Source organism: Rhinolophus sinicus, linkage group LG07 (genome assembly GCF_036562045.2).
Source record: "Rhinolophus sinicus isolate RSC01 linkage group LG07, ASM3656204v1, whole genome shotgun sequence".
Taxonomy (NCBI): domain Eukaryota; kingdom Metazoa; phylum Chordata; class Mammalia; order Chiroptera; family Rhinolophidae; genus Rhinolophus; species Rhinolophus sinicus.
This window is the reverse complement of record NC_133757.1, coordinates 81,799,911-81,815,185: the sequence shown is the minus strand read 5'-3', so window position 1 is coordinate 81,815,185 and position 15,275 is coordinate 81,799,911. Positions and strand designations below refer to the sequence as shown.

Below are 15,275 nucleotides of genomic sequence, written 5' to 3'. Positions count from 1 at the left end.
CTCTGGGTTTGGGGGAGGAATGGGGATAGACAGCTACTGCCCCCTGGAGGCCAAGGAAACAAGCTCTGGCAGTAAAGGGGGCAGATGGGTGGGGGCTCCTCTGAGCGCAGCCTCCCAGGAGAACTGGATCCCTATTCCTAGGTGGGGAGGGATCTCTATCTCCTTACCATTCCTGCCCAAGCAGACCCAGCTGCTTTCACAGGACCCCCCAGGACACAGCCCCATTCCTTGCCCCCACCCCCAGAAGTCCTTCCCTTGCTCTGAAGTTCCTGGCATGTGACTCCAAGGCGCCAGCTTTCTGGGACATTGTGGTGTAATTGTCTCTCCATTTCCCCCCTCAAATCAGGGCTCCACCCCCAGCATGGGGGAATCCCACCCATTTGGCATGTTACTACGTGTAGGGTGGCTGGGCATTTGAGGACACCAAGCGTCAAAGAAAGGGCCTACTGTGCTAAGCCGGCAGCAGACTGTCCAGCCCAGAAGTACCAGTAATGGGGCAATGACCTCGCAGAGTCCCACAGTTGCCCTGTGGTACCCACTCCCTTATCTCAGTTCACCCCAGTGCCTCCGGTTGAACAACAGTCAAGAAAGTAGGGGTCAGAGTAACAAGTGTGGCTGACAGGAGAGAAAAGAGGTGCCCCAGCCCCTCCGGAGATGTTCCTGCTACCGTGACCCAAGACCAGCCTCATCTGACGCTGATCCATCGTAGATTTATTGAGCGCTGACTAGGTGCCCAGAGCTGGGGCAGGTGGGCAGGGGTGTCCAAGGACCACCACAGGGCTCTTTCGTCTGTGCTCTCAGGCCCTGCTCCATCACTCCAGCCCCAGGCTTGGGGTGTGTCCAGGGGCAGGTCCTTGCCAGGTGCATCTTCCCCAAAATCCAGCCTTTATTGAGTCAGGGTCCCCAGGCCGGGGAGAAGGCAGCATCCCCATCCTCCCTGCAACTGCCTCCTAAGCGGAAGTGGAGGGACAGCATTAAGAGGGCGAAGGTCCAGACGACTTCCCCGCACCTTTGGAACCTGGATTTTAAAAGCAGAGGAGGGAGGAAAAAAACAATATTAGGTGATGAGTCCAGGTTCCCGAAGTACCATCTCAACCTGCAGAGCTGCCGAGCTCTGGCTCCATCTGGAGGCTGCTTCTGGAAGAGCATTCCAATCTCATTCCTACACGAGGGCGGCTCCAGGAGAGACCCAGAGCCCGGCACAACGCAGAAACCCACTGGGGACTGCCCGTGCTGCCCCCTCGTGGCTGCAAAGCTCCCGGGAGCCGGGATTTGTGACACCCAGGCAGGGAGACCTGCACCGTGCAGCCCTTCAGTGCCAAAGGAGGGCTCCCTCACCCTTCACTCCACACCCTGGGAGGTGAGATTTCCTGCTCCTTCAGAATTAAAAATGAGGATTCTGTAACCATCATCTCTATGTCCCCTCAGCTTCCCGCATCTCCAAGTTGGACCTCCCAGAACCTCCCAGGGATACTAGCATCTCCTCCTGCAGGCAGTCTTTCACTCTTTTAACAAACGTTCATTTTGCAACTGCCGGGGAGGGGCGGAGTCCTCCTACAGGGTCACCTCCCTCAAGAAGCTCACAATCTAATGGGGAAAGCAGTACCCGCCCTTGGCACCCAAATGGGCAGCGACACCTCCCCATCATACCCACCTCCTCTGTTGGCTGACTTCCCATAAAGTCACTAAAAGGGATTTGTCCTTTAAAACCCCAGAGGAGCTGAGGTCTTTTATATCTATAATGGTAACTGCTCCCATTTAAGCCCAAGCTACTCAAAGACTGCATGGTCCATGGCCTGGCAGCATGGCGGCCTCATAGGGAGCCAGTTAGAAATGCAGGTGTTCAGGACCCACCCAGACCTGCAGAATTGAAATCCACATTTTTGTGAGCCAGATCAGGGTAACCCCACATGGTGGGCCGTGCAGGTGAGAGCAAGTTTAAGACCTCAGGAAGGCTCCAGTTGCAGCTCTCTCCTAAGCTGCAGCCCTAAATGCCATCCTGGGCTGCTCCTCACACAACAAACTTGTAGGGCTCCCCCCCCAAAACTGACGTTCCCTCCTGCCTGCCTTGGACCTCTACCTGGAAAATCAGGCTCTTCCAACACCCTCAAATCTGTCCCCACAGCCAGCTGCTTAGGCCTGGTCCAACACACTCTGCACACAAACCTGGTCTTATCCCTTCCATGGCTCCGTAGTGCCCAAGTTCAAACTCTTTAATGTGACCTGCAAGGACCTATAGAGCCTTGGCCTGTTCCCAAATCTGACACCTCCCCCTCCACCATAGAAGCATACACACTCCATCCCTAAGTTCTTGAATAAGCCCCAATGCCTGGGCCACACTTCTAGTGCTCCACCAAACTTACTTAGGCTTCCAAAAGTCACTTCCTCCAGGAAGCCCTCTTGGACCCCCTCATCTGGATCAGGTGCTTCCTCTAGACTCCCCCATTCAGCACCTATCACCCTGTGTTTTAACTGCTGCTCTCCCATTTATCTTGCCCACTGCTGGCCCAGTCCAGTGCTTGGCACAGAATGGGCACACAAACTATGGGCAAACGAGTGAAGAAATGAGGAAGCTAGAGTTCAGAGAGTCTGAGCAACTTCTCTCAGGCCACACAGCTCCTCGGTGCCAAACAGTCCACGTCATTGCTGTACCTGTCTGCAGATCCTACTGCTAGTCCCCATGGCCTCCCTGCCACATAACCTGTGCCTGGAAAAGGACAGCATTTCAGAGAGGGACAGGCCCTTGCCCAAGGCCACACACCAAACTCAAGCCCCAGTTTACCCACATTGGGCAACACTTCTAGAATACTGTCCTAAGGTTTCTACACAGATTCTCTCCCCCCAGCCCTCTGAGGTGGGTACTGGGGCTAATTCCACTTCATAGAGGCAGAAGCCCTCCCTCCACAGCCGATTTCCCCAGCCACCTGCACTGGTTCCTCCTGCTCCTCGGTGGTGACTGGAGTCCTGTGTCCTCGCCTTGTCAGGCCGGGCCAGCCTCTTGCCAGCGGAGTTGCGGGTGGTATAGCTGTAGACAGAGGTGTAGCCTTGGCCGGTGAGCGGGCAGAAGCGGCGGGTGTGAGCGCGATCACGAGTGGCACCACACTGAGGGCACACGTAGTCTCGAAGGATGGGGCACAACACCCGGCCTTCCTCATCCTTGAGCACATGAGACTGGTAGATGGCTCGGGACTCGCCGTTGTGTTTGCAGAAAGAGCACAGGCGTTCAGGAGCTGGTGAGGATTCTTGGCTGGACCTCTGATCCTCTGGTCCTGGTGCTGGTTCTGGCTGGGGATCCAGCCTGGTCTCAGGCTCTTCTTCCCCACGCAAAGCCCCCACCAGACGTGCCAAACCCAGGTAATCTGTCCATGGGTCAAAGGTTCCCATGGCCGGGCAACGTGTGCCAAGGGCAGAGAGAGAAGAAACCCTGCCTGCTCCCAGTTAGTTCTTCTCTCCTTCCTCCCTGCCCCTCCCTGCCCCTCTCTGGAGCCTAGGAGTCTGGGCTGTCAGTTCCCTCCTTATACCTCTAAGGGGGTGTGAAAGGGGAGGAACAGGCTGTGGGAGATTCCTTATTGTCACAGGAGGGCTTGCTGCCGCTCCCAGTAAATGCACCTGCCAAGGAGATGCATCTCTGAGTGGGGGTAAGGGTGTGTGTGTGACAGAACATAGTCTGCAGGGGGTACCCACATTTTGGAGCTACACACCCCACCCAGAGGGCACTGGAAGGGCTACCCCCACTCCTCCTTAGAGAAGGCCTGCCACCTTGCCCCACAGGGTTTTGGGGGTGTGGGGTGTTGGAAGCCTGCCCCCAAGACAAACATTGCTGTAACTGGTAACTAGTAACTGCTTTCTTCCTTACCCTGGGCTGGGGGAGGGGCCGGTGCCCCTGGGCCTTTTGGGGAGGGAAGAAAGCTGCTGATTTTTTCCTGCTGAAAAAAACTGTCTTTAGAAGGGGGATGGTGCTTGGCTCATGGGATGGAGGGACAAGGACCAAGGCCCTCAGCTCTGGCCTCCAGAGCTCTTTCACACCCATTGTCTCAGTGGAACCCCACTTAATGGATGAACAAACTGAGGTGTGAAGCCACCTACCCATAGGTTTATTCACAAAGACTTAACAAAAAATCCTGCCTCTCCCATCCAGTTACCCAAGTCTAGGAGCCCCGGAGGCTAGGTGCTAGCAAGGCAGCCTGTCCTGGTTCTCGGGTGGAGAGGGTGTGAGATAGGGAGGTGGGGGAGAGCAGAGGTACAGGTTGATCTAATGGGGAACCCCCAGCATTCACCAGCACCTTGATCCCCCCTCCCTCAAATGAAACCTCAGCTTAGTCTCAGAAGGGTAAAGCGTGCCCAGGAATCACACATGTGGGGCACAGATATGCAGGTGGAGGGATCAGTTGGCACCGAGGGAGGGAATTTGAAGGTAAAGCAGGGGTCTGCGGGCACCGGGCAAGGAGAGTGAGAAAGCTGGGCCCAAGACTTAGACACAGAGAAGAGTGGCTATGCTGCCTACCCACCCCACTCCTTACTGCAAGAAAGAAAGATTCATTGAGCCCTCCTCGAGCAGGGCTCACCACTCCCTTTCAAAAAGGTTTTGCAGCTGCCCAGTCCCCCCCCCCCGCCCCCCCGCCCCACAAGGTGTCTTCTTCCCCAAATCCAGCTTCCATCAGGATCCCAGACACCAGCCCTCCCCAAGGGGTGAGAGGCCAGGGTCAGGGCAAGGTACAAGCTGAGCAATTTGGGGGAAAATCCTGATGGGTCTTGTTCCTCAGCCCAATCCCCTCAGGCTGTGTGCGGCCCAGCCACAGTGACATTCATCCCTCGGTGGGTCTGGCCTCCGTCCTCACAACCCACCGACAACAATGAATGTTGATTGTGACCTTCGCTGTGGCCTACAGGTCGGACTGGCCCCACCCACCAAGATTTGGAAGGTGGGGGTTGCGCTGGGTGGATGGCAGTTCCAGGCCTCAGGGTCCACTCAACGGTCGATGGTTTGCCTGAGCTGCCCAAACTCACCGACAGGTTGAATGTTCCCCCAAGCCCTTGGCAACTTCTTGGGGGTGGGGGGTGGGTCCCAAAGTGGAGGGCGGGGAGGCAGGGAACTGGAGAGGGGAGGGAGGGACCTATGGAATCATTAAGTCAGCAAATAGTAGGTGCCAACTGTCTGCTCCAGGACCTGGAAAAGCACTAGATTAATATAAATAATAGTAACAATAGATATTTATGTAGCCTTTTCTACATTGATCTTGTACTGGGTGTTGGGGTCCCTTCATGCATTTACTCAAATCACCTTCAAATGGCCCTGGAAAGTGCAGGTGACACCCATTTGTCAGTTTAAGAGACTGGGGCCAGGGGGCACAGCTCTTAGGCCACTGGCTCCGATGCAACAGAGATAAACAAGTCATTTAAATACAATGTATACCTTCTGTGAGCTTCACCAAGTTCCCTGGCCCCAGGATCGTTTATGAATCACAACAACCCCTGGGAGTCATCAGTGTCTCCATTTTGCAAATGCAGGGCCTGCAGTGCCCCCCCCCCAGGCCCACCTGCCACCTGCAGGTCCACTTGCCCACTGGTCAAGGGAGAAACAAAAGGACAAGAGGGGTGACCCACCACCCTCCTGCAAGTTCTCAAGGCATCTGAACTTAGGCTCTTGGTGATGTGAAGGTGCAAGATCGCTCACCCTCCGTCCTCAAAATAGGCAGCAGTCAAATCGCTGCTCTCACTCCGACCGTGGCAAGATGCTCCCCGCCCCCCCATTTCCTCCCGGTAAAACAAGCCCCCAGTCCCACCCTCCAGGGGCCGCGAAGAGTTGGGCGCCCGGCCCCTCGGTTGTCCCCACATGCAGTCTTAGGGGAGGCCGCCCTCCACCTGGGTCTAGGGACCACGAGGACGGCCTGGGGAGAGTCTTTCAATTTTTCAGTCCCACCTGAAATTAATTTAAAAAATGGTGTAACACACACACAAAATTTCCAGTACCCTCCCATTTCACTCAGGGGAATACGGAGCCCTAAAGAACCCCTTGGCGTAACCCTGAAGCGGATCAAGGACCCCAAGTGTGTGCTAAGATTGAATGAACCCCAGAAATCCCCTGGCAGAGGGGGTTTGAGCCCTCAAAGCCGTCCAAGCCCTGCCCCTGAGACACCACCCAAGTCTGGCCCGGGAGACCCGCCCCTCGAAAACCACCGACCCAGGCCCCTCCCCAAGACCCGCATTCTTAAAGCCCACCCACAAATCGTCCCTAGGACCCACCCTCTAAAACCCACCCTTATAGACTCCCATGGAGCCCACCCACAAACTCAACACCCATAAAGCCCACCCCCTAATTGGGTCCTCAAAGAGCCCAGCTCCCCTAAGGCCTGCCCCCGGGCCCCCGCCCTCTGAGCCTGCCCCTTTTGGCACACATTTTGCCTGCCCCAGGAGCGCTCAAAGCCAGAGAGCCCCGCCCCCTACGATCCTCCTCTAAAGCCTGCCTACCTAGACCCCCACGGACCGCGTCCCTACGGAGTCCCCAAACCGCTTCCCGAATCCTGCAAGACGCCCCCGTGAAATTTCGCTATGAAAGCTCTTCCCCAAAGCCCGGCCTCTGGTCCCCAAAGCCCGGCCTCTGGTCCCCAGGCCGGGGTCCAGTCACATCTCCAGCCTGTCAGGGGCTCCGGGTGCGGGGGGAGAAGCACCCTCCCCCACGGCCCACCCAGCGTGAGGCCGAAAGGCCCCAGTCGGGCCCTGCAGTGAGTGGGTAGGTGGGCGGCGACCAGGGCTCCTCCCCTTTACCCCTGACAGGTATCTGAGCCCTCCCAAGGGAGAATGTGGGGTCGCCCGTCTTGGGGATGGACAGGGGATAGTGGTTCTAACGAAGAGAATGCCTAAAACTCTGGCGGAAGGAGGGTGGGTTGGCAGGGCAGAGATAGTAATAATAGGAAATATAACAATAACGCTTTACATACATCACCTTATTAGGATGATGTTTTAGCCATGAGGAAGGTGAGGCTCAGAGTTTGGTATACCACTCTCGGAGGTTCCTCAAAAGCTTTGTTCTTGGTGACTATAAGGCTAGAATGTGGGGGTCATCAGGTCCGAGGCATTCTGGCCATATCGAGGGACCCCAAAGACACCTCTTTCCCTTCTGTGCCTCCTCTCCGCTTGCTTGCCTGCGGGCTTTGATTTTGACCTGTCAAGGAGGGAGGTCCCTGCAACGGTTGTCCCCAAAACTGGAGAACGGGCAGGGGGTGTCTGGTCCCGGCAGACAGGAAGGCGGAGCTGGGGGATGGGCGGGGCTTCGAACCGAGGGGCGGGGCTGCCTGGGGGGTGTCTGTCTCCCTTTGTCTGCAGTGGTCTACGCTGGCTTCCCGCTCTTGCCCTCGGTGTCTGTCTGGGTCTGACTGCCCCTCTCGGGCATTTGTTTGTGTGGGTCTCCCACCCTGCGTGCGCTCCTGTCCCTGGCAGTCTGGGTCCGCCTGTGGGTGGCTGGCCCCTTACACCTGATCTGTGTCTGTCGGCCAGGCCCCTCGGCATATGGGGCTGGTCCTTGGCAAGGGGCAGCCTCATGTCTGTCTGCGTCTCACTGTCTGGATTCGGGGCTCTTGCGGGGGGAGCTGACTTCCTCCCGCCAAGTGTTCTGAGGCTTAATGGGGGGCCGATTGGGCTTCCATCTGACTTTGAAGCCCAGCAGGGTGTGTGTAGCTGTCTCCTTCCACCCCCAACCCCGGCCCAGTGCAAAGCAGAGGTGCCCTTCAAGGCTATTTTGGCCCTCATTCCTCTTCCTCACCGGTAATCCCTGGGACCCCACTCCCACCACGCCCCAGCTGGGAGGGTCTGTCTGGGCAGGGGGCTGGGGGTGAGTGAGGTGAGGGGAGCCTTCCAGAAGCCACACTAACCTAGGGCCCACCCCCACCCTGAGCTCTAGGAAGGCAGGGCAGCTGGTGCTGGTCTGGAGGTCAGAGTCAGAGAAAAGAGGGTGGGAGGCAGCTCTGCCGTCAAGTTGAAGGGGGAGCAGCGCAGGGGTGGGGGTGGGGGAAGGCACAAGGTCAGAGGTTCAGAGCTTCCAAGGGGTGTCTGGCAGCCTGTATGTGTCTGTGTCTCTGTATGTCCATGCGCATGTTCCTACACCAGTGCCCTGTGTATCCCAGTGTGTACATGTCTGTGGGAGCTTGTGCATGGACCTAGAGGGGACCTGGGGGCGGAGGTGGTCAGGGCCTGGCAGACAAAGATCCTGTTGTGGGGGTATGGTAACAGCACACATGGGGTTCCTACGTGAGGTACTGCTGATGGCCCAAGCTGTCCAGAATGGCGAGCAGGGGGCTCCTCATTTCCCCCATATATGCGTGACTTCTCAGGTTCCTGCTCTGCCCTCCTCATGCCAGTGCCTGGCTTCCTCTGTCTGCTCAGGACTTTCAAGTGGGGATAGACAAGGGGCTCATCTGTCCCACCCAGACCTGGAGGTGGTCAGAGGGCTGGGAGCTGGACTTTCTTCCCAAGCCCACCAATTATGTGGGGCCAGGGTTAGGGGAGGCAAGAAGGCTCCAGCTTCAGAGTTAGGGTTGGGGGCTGTGGAGAAGCCTGGTGCCATTTAATGGGACATTTAGACACTTCTGCTGAGTCTCATGGTGCAGGGTGACCCTGGGTCTGGGTCAGGATGGACTCTGTCTGCAAAATGCCAGCAGCAGCTGCCTATGGGCCTGTTACTGGTGGGCTGTTGTGGGCTTGAGGTCCAAGCTACTCAGGTAGGCTATGGGGTTGAGGGGGGGTCTGTGGGTGTCTGTAAATCCAGGTGGGTATGTGCAATAGTGGAAGTCTGTCTCTATGCCAGCTTTGTGTGTGTGTGTTGGTTCATGTGTCGGCACTCCTATGGGCTTGTTTGTGTGTGGATGTCAGTGTGACTGGGTGTGTGTCAGGCTAATTGTGGGTAATGGCAGGACAACGTGTGAGCCAGTGTATGTGGGTGTCTGGCATTCGTTAGTGTCACTGTGGGTGACTGTAGTCTGTGCCATCCGATGACGGTGCCCCCTAACCCTGTTCACTAAAATGGCAGCTCCAGGAGGGCAGGAATTTTGGTATCTTTTATCCCCAGTAATAGAATAGTGCCTGTACATAACAGATGCTCAATAAACAAGTGTCAGGTTTATGGCCATCCGGGTGACTGTGGATTTCTGTGTGTCCCTGTGTCATTTCCCCGCGGGTCTGTGTGTGTCATTGTGCGTGTGTTATTGTATCTGTCTGTGTGTTGGTATTATTGTAGATTCCAGGTGTATTATCAAGTGTTAGGGTAGGTGATTATGGGTATAGGTACTATTGGAGGGGTTCACATGTGTTTGTTGGTGACAGTGTCCTAATGGGTGTCTAGGAGGGTCAGTTTTACCATGGGCAACCATGAGTCAGCATGTACAGCTGTGTCATGTGTGTATCTGTCAAGATTAATATGACCTGATATCAGCATCTGTATAGGTCTTGTACCATCTGTGTGTGTGTCCGGTTGCCTGGGTGACTATGGGTGACTATGGGTGTGTTCTGGCCTGGGTAGGCACGTATACGTCCATATGTGTATGTCCCAGTTCTTGTGGATAATAGTGTCTATCTGTGCTTGTGTCACGGACTTTAACATATATGTGATTGTCACGGTTACCCTGGGTGACAGCCTGTGGGTGCCCGACAGTGTACGTCTGACTGTCTGTGTGTGCAGTAGAGAGAGAATGATGTGTCTGTCGGTGTTATATGCAAGGCTGTGTCTGTGCCGTGGCCACTGTTAATGGTGGCTGCATTTTTGTGTGGCACTGTTTTCACGGGTGTCAGCCCTGGTTGTCCACGTCATTGTGGGTGATGTGTGTGCCCACGTGGCGGTGTTATTATGGGTGATGGGTGTGTGTGTGTGTGTATCAGCATTCCTACAGGTATTGTGAGTAATGGGGAGGCTGTATGTCCAAGTATAGTGTGTGTATTTCGGGTTCTTCATCAGCAATTTGGGAATATCTAACTATGGCTCTGTAAATACATCTGTAAGCAGTCCAGGGCGGTGGGGAAAGGATGAGAAAGGAAATGGGGGAGACTGAAGTGTAGTGGGGTGAGGGAATGCTTCTCAGCTCCCATCAGCCAATGAGGGTTCTTCTCCATTCCCCCACCCCACCCCCAGCATGCCTTCTAGGGCAGGTCCCTGTGAAAGGCTCCCTGTCGCTTTAAAAGGGCTCCCCAGCAATGGGATTCAGGGCCGTTTTCCCTTTTTATGGCCAGTTTTGGAGGGCGTGTTCCTGTTAGCAAACCTTGGCCCCAGTAAATACCCTGCAGCCGGCCTTAATGACAGGCCGGTGGGGAGCCGGCGGAGGGCCGCTGCAGCCCTGGGCCTGCGGCCGTAGCCAGGCGGGAGAGGGAGCCCCAGCGGGGATCGGTCTCCGCAGGGCCCGCGCAAGCCCGCGCGCCCGTGAACTTGGCCGGGGGCGCCCACCTGAACGCGCGTGCCGGGCGGGAGACCCTCCCAGCCCTGCATTTCCTAGGTCCCCACTGCTCTGTTGCCCTAAGAACAAAGCTCGCCGCCGCCCTGTCCCGGGGCCTCCCAGCGGTCAGGTGTCAGTCGGCCCGGGCGCTGCTGTCCCTACGCCCCCATCAAGCATCCCCGCCCCTCGGGGGCATCTCTGCCCGCCCTCCAGCCCCCACCCGCGACCCGTGCTCTCGGACTTGAGGGCCTCCCTTTTGGGGAGTCTGGTCCTTCCCGCGCCCCTGCTCCGGGAAGGCGAGACGCAGAGATGCCGCTGGGGCCTCCCCGCCCCCCTTCCCCAGCCGCCGCAACAATGGAGGGCCGGGCCGCAGAGGCCGGGGCGTCCGCCCCCCCAGCCGCCAGCAGGTGCGCGAGGGGGCTGCGGCCGGGTCTCGCCGCCGTCCCGCCCCTCAGCTCCCCCTCCCCGCGGGCGGTCCCCGGCCCGCCGGCGCCCGCGCTCACCTCGTTTTGGGCCGCCGCCGCGTGTCCCCTCTTGTTTCCAAAACCCGCCCGGAAAAGCCCCCTGAGCCAAGGCGCTGGCACGGGAAATTGCATTTCGGCGGCTCCGGGGCTGGGCAAGGGCTCCCCAGGCCGCGGGCAGGGGGAGGGGGCCGCGGGGCTCCGGCGCCGGCTCGAACCCGCGGCCACCGCCTCCCGCCCGCCTGCCTGTCTGTCTCGGTGACGTGCCCGCGCTCCCCGCCGCCGCCGCCCCCTCCCTCCTCCCCGCGCCGCGCCGGGTGGTGGGTCCAGCCCCGGCCGTGTGTGCCCCGAGGCCTCCCGCCAGGCGCACCAGGACGCACGCGGGGATGCCCACCGGGCGCCAAGACGCAGCTCCTGGGTCTCGCGCGGGGGACACGGGGGCATGAGCGGGAACACGCAGGGACCTGGATACACGCAAACCTCAAAAGCGCAGGGGGAGCATACGCGCGTACAAAGGCACGCGGACCACAAACACAAGGGAAGGGCATGCAAGGGGCTGTCACACACCCACGGGAGGGCGTGGCGGGACATGTAAGGGCACTGAGGCACCGGTTACACGAGGTTGTCCATAAAAGCAAGCTACACACACATAGGAACACCCAGGGACACACATACACGAAAGATACAGACACCACATCCACCCGGAAAGAGGAAGGCCCTCAGAACTGAAATACATAGGAGGCCCGGGGGCAGATGTGGATAATACTGACACACACATACACAGACTCTGAGGGATGGCCACAGAACACACACACACGTAAGCCCAGGGCCACACACAGCACACACAAGATATACAGACACACAGGGGTACACACAGAACTTCCATCCCTCCCCACCCACCAGGTGCACAGTTGTGGGACACACACACACACACACACACATAACACATAGACACAACACATGGATATATAAATAGAAGAGGAACACACCCTTAGAGACATACCAGGCACACAGGCTTAGGGGCACACACAGACATACAAAGTTCACAGACACACAAATATGTACACAATCACTCATGTACAAAGGGCAGAGGCACCTAGAATTCATAAACTCATACCCACACCACAAAACCCCAGGGCCACAGGGGTCTTTACGAACACACAAAATACAGGGACACTTGCAAGCAGACATGTGCACATGAAACCACCTGATTTAGGCACACGTGGGCTAGGTGCACAGGCCGTACACAGGTGGACTAGGAAGTTGTACACAGGTTGGGACTCTTTTTTTTTTTATTGGGGGACAGTGTGTTTCTCCAGGGCCCATCAGCTCCAAGTCATCCTTCAGTCTAGTTGTGGAGGGTGTAGCTCAGCTCCAAGTCCAGTGGCAGTTTTCAGTCTTAGTTGCAGGGGGCCCAGCCCACCATCCCATGTGGGAATTGAATCCGCAGCATTGTTGTTTTGAGAGCTCACACTCTAACCAACTGAGCTATCCGGCCACCCCAAGTTGGGACTCTTCTGAGCAGTCAGATACTTACACGGAGTTCCCATATTCATACACACACACACACACACACACACACACACACGCACACTCACACACTCCAGGTACACAGACACACACACAGCAGGGATCTTACACTGGCAGATGCTCCCTTCAGAGATCCACACACAGATCCCCCTGTAGCTCCCCAACACACACACACACACACACACATACACACACACACACACACACACACCAGCCCCTGCCTGCACCACCGGCTGGTGAAGGGAGGTCACCTCAAGGCAGACCCTGGCCTCCTGTTGGCCAGCGGTAAGCGGACAGATTTCTCATTCTGTGTATTTATTTATCTCCTGCCCCTGTCTGAAAGGGGGTTGGAGAAACCGTAAGTGCCCCAAGTTCAGGCCTTAACCTTTGTGGGGACATGGTCATGCTCCACCTGGCCATACCCTCTCCTTTGGCCCCCTCACCACTGTCCTGCCTCAGTTGCCCCTTTCCCTATACCCTGCCCGCTTCCAGGTCTCAGCCCAGAATTAGCCAGCTGACTCAGGAGGGTGATGTCCCCAGGACCCCAGTTTGGGTCCAGCCCTATTCTTACCTAACACCCTGCCAAATGGGGGATAATCCCCTGGGGAGAAGCTGCAAGACAGACAAAAATAGTAACGGGGCCTCCTGCGTGGAGTCAGCTTTGTTGTCCCTCCTGTGCTCTTCCCTTCAAACTGAAAAGGGGGATGGGAGTGCTCTGGAATATACTTCATTCATTCATTCACTCCCAATCATCTCGGACTCTTCCCAGCTCGCCAACGAAGTGAATATTGTCCTTTTCACAGATGGGCAACCGAGGCTCAGAGAGAGAGGTTGCCCTTGTTCAGGTGGCACAGCCTGGAAGCGGCAGAGCTGGGATTCTATGCAAGGCCTTTCCCGGTTTCCTTGGCATTAGGATAGGCCTGGAAAAGCCCGTTCTCCTGCCCGCTGAGCCTCCTGCCCGCTGAGCCACCCGCGGCCACCAGCAGGGGGCAGCAGACTCCAGAGCCCTCCCCGCCGCCGTGGGGGGCAGGCTGTCTCTCAGCTCCCTCAGACCCCCCCCACCCACCATCACTGTCCCAACACAGAAGCTGAGGACGCTGCCTGGACCCCCCAGGCTGGAACCTCCTCTGCTAAATGCAGAAGACCCAGAAGGAAGGCTCTCATTTTAAATAGAGAGCTCCTTAAATAGAGCTTCCCCACAAATACCACACTCGCACGTGGTACCTCTTAACGTCTAGCTCTGCTCCTTGCTGCAACATATTGGCTGAACGGGCAGCCTCAGCATTCCTGAACTAGGTCAGATCAGGAGAGAGCATTTCGGGAGCCCAGCCCAGTGGTTAGTCTCCCCAACCCCAGAATCCTCTGAATATGCCCCCAAGCCCAGCACAGATGGGAGGGCAATGGGGGAAGCCCCAGTGCCCCGGCTGCTTGATTCCTTTGGGCCAGCGTATGGGAAATGCTCGCCCCAGCCCCCAGTTCCTGGGGCCCCTGCCAATGCTGACTCATAGGGGACCCACGGCTGTGACTCAGCAGCGGCTCTTCCTGAAACTCTCCACGAGAGTTCCCACCCCATGTTACCTCCTGTCCTGTCGGAGTTCTCCTCAGGGACCCAGATGGGTCTGGGCTGGTGTGTGAACCAAAAGACCCTTTCAGCCCTGTCAAACCAGAGCCTCCGTCCCCAGAGGCACCCCCAAGGCTGTGACCATGGGTGGGTGTGCCTGGTCATGGGGCCTGTGTATGTCCAGATGTGTGTAGCTTTCACACTCAGGAGTCAGCCTAGAGAAACCTTGAGAAGGCAAGGCTCAGACTGTGCCTTCCCTCCGCACTCCACTGGAATCTGGGCAGGGACACTCCAGGGCCATATGAGGCCCTGGGCTGCAAGTTCATTCCTTCAACCACAAACCTTGCTTCTCCAGCCATCTTCCCGTCTCCGGAAATGGCAGCTCCAGCCTTTCAGCTGCTGGGGCCAAAACCTTTCTTAACAAATGCAATCCATTAACAAATTCAGTTACTGTCCTTCCTAAATGAATCTAGAATCCTACCTTCTCTGGGGTCCCCACCCTGGTCCAACCCCCATCGATTCTCTCCTGGACCAGTGCAGTTGCCACCTCCTTTTTCTCCAGGCCTCCACTTCACACAGTCTGTTCCTGCACAGTGGAGGGCGCCTGTGAACAAACCAGTCAGCTCATGCCCTTCCTCTGCTCAGAACCTTCCATGGCTCCCTTTTCACTCACACCAAAAGCTCAAGTGCTCCCCAGAGCTCTGCACCCTCTAGCCCATCTACTCCCGGCCCTCGCCTCTCCTATTCCCTCCCTCCCTCACTCTGCTCACGCCACATGGGTCTTCTCAGTGTTCCTCAAACACACCAGGCACACATGGTCCAGTCTCAGGGCCTTTGCACTGGCTGTTCCCTCCGCCAGGGACACTCTTCCCCCAAATACTCACATGGCTGCCTCCCTCATTTCCTTCAGGTCTCTGCTCAAATATTACTTCCTCAGTGATGACCCTCCCACGTATTTAATTTAAAGTCACACCCCGTTACTTTATCCTGCTGTATTTTTCTCCATTGCCCTATCGCCTTTGACCACACTATATGTTTGACTGCATACAGTACCTTGTTTCTTATCTGTCTCCTGCACTCACATGTCAGCTCCTCCTAAGGAGGAAGTTTTGTCCTGATCACTATTATAGCACCGTGAGCAGAGCCTCAGACAATATCTGTGGCATCAATGTATTGGTAAGTACCATGTTCCTGGCATGCTGGGAAATGAAATAGGCATGGACCTGCCTGCTACTGTCTGATGGGGGAACAGTCATGTAGCTAGCTCTCCAATTGCAATGAAGAATTTTCAGTACTGAGAGTCAGAAG

The 15,275-nt window shown here is 56.8% G+C and overlaps 1 protein-coding gene across 1 annotated transcript; it reads right to left on the bottom strand.

The window, feature by feature from the left end:
* Nucleotides 1-827: 827 nt before the first annotated feature.
* Nucleotides 828-3,516, bottom strand: NANOS3 (nanos C2HC-type zinc finger 3). The gene is made up of 2 exons (XM_019746168.2): nt 2,925-3,516; nt 828-1,018 (listed from the first exon to the last, which is right to left on the bottom strand). The coding sequence occupies exons 1-2, from the start codon at nt 3,382-3,384 to the stop codon at nt 975-977; spliced, it is 504 nt and encodes a 167-aa protein (XP_019601727.1). The 5' UTR covers nt 3,385-3,516; the 3' UTR covers nt 828-974.
* Nucleotides 3,517-15,275: the final 11,759 nt, after the last annotated feature.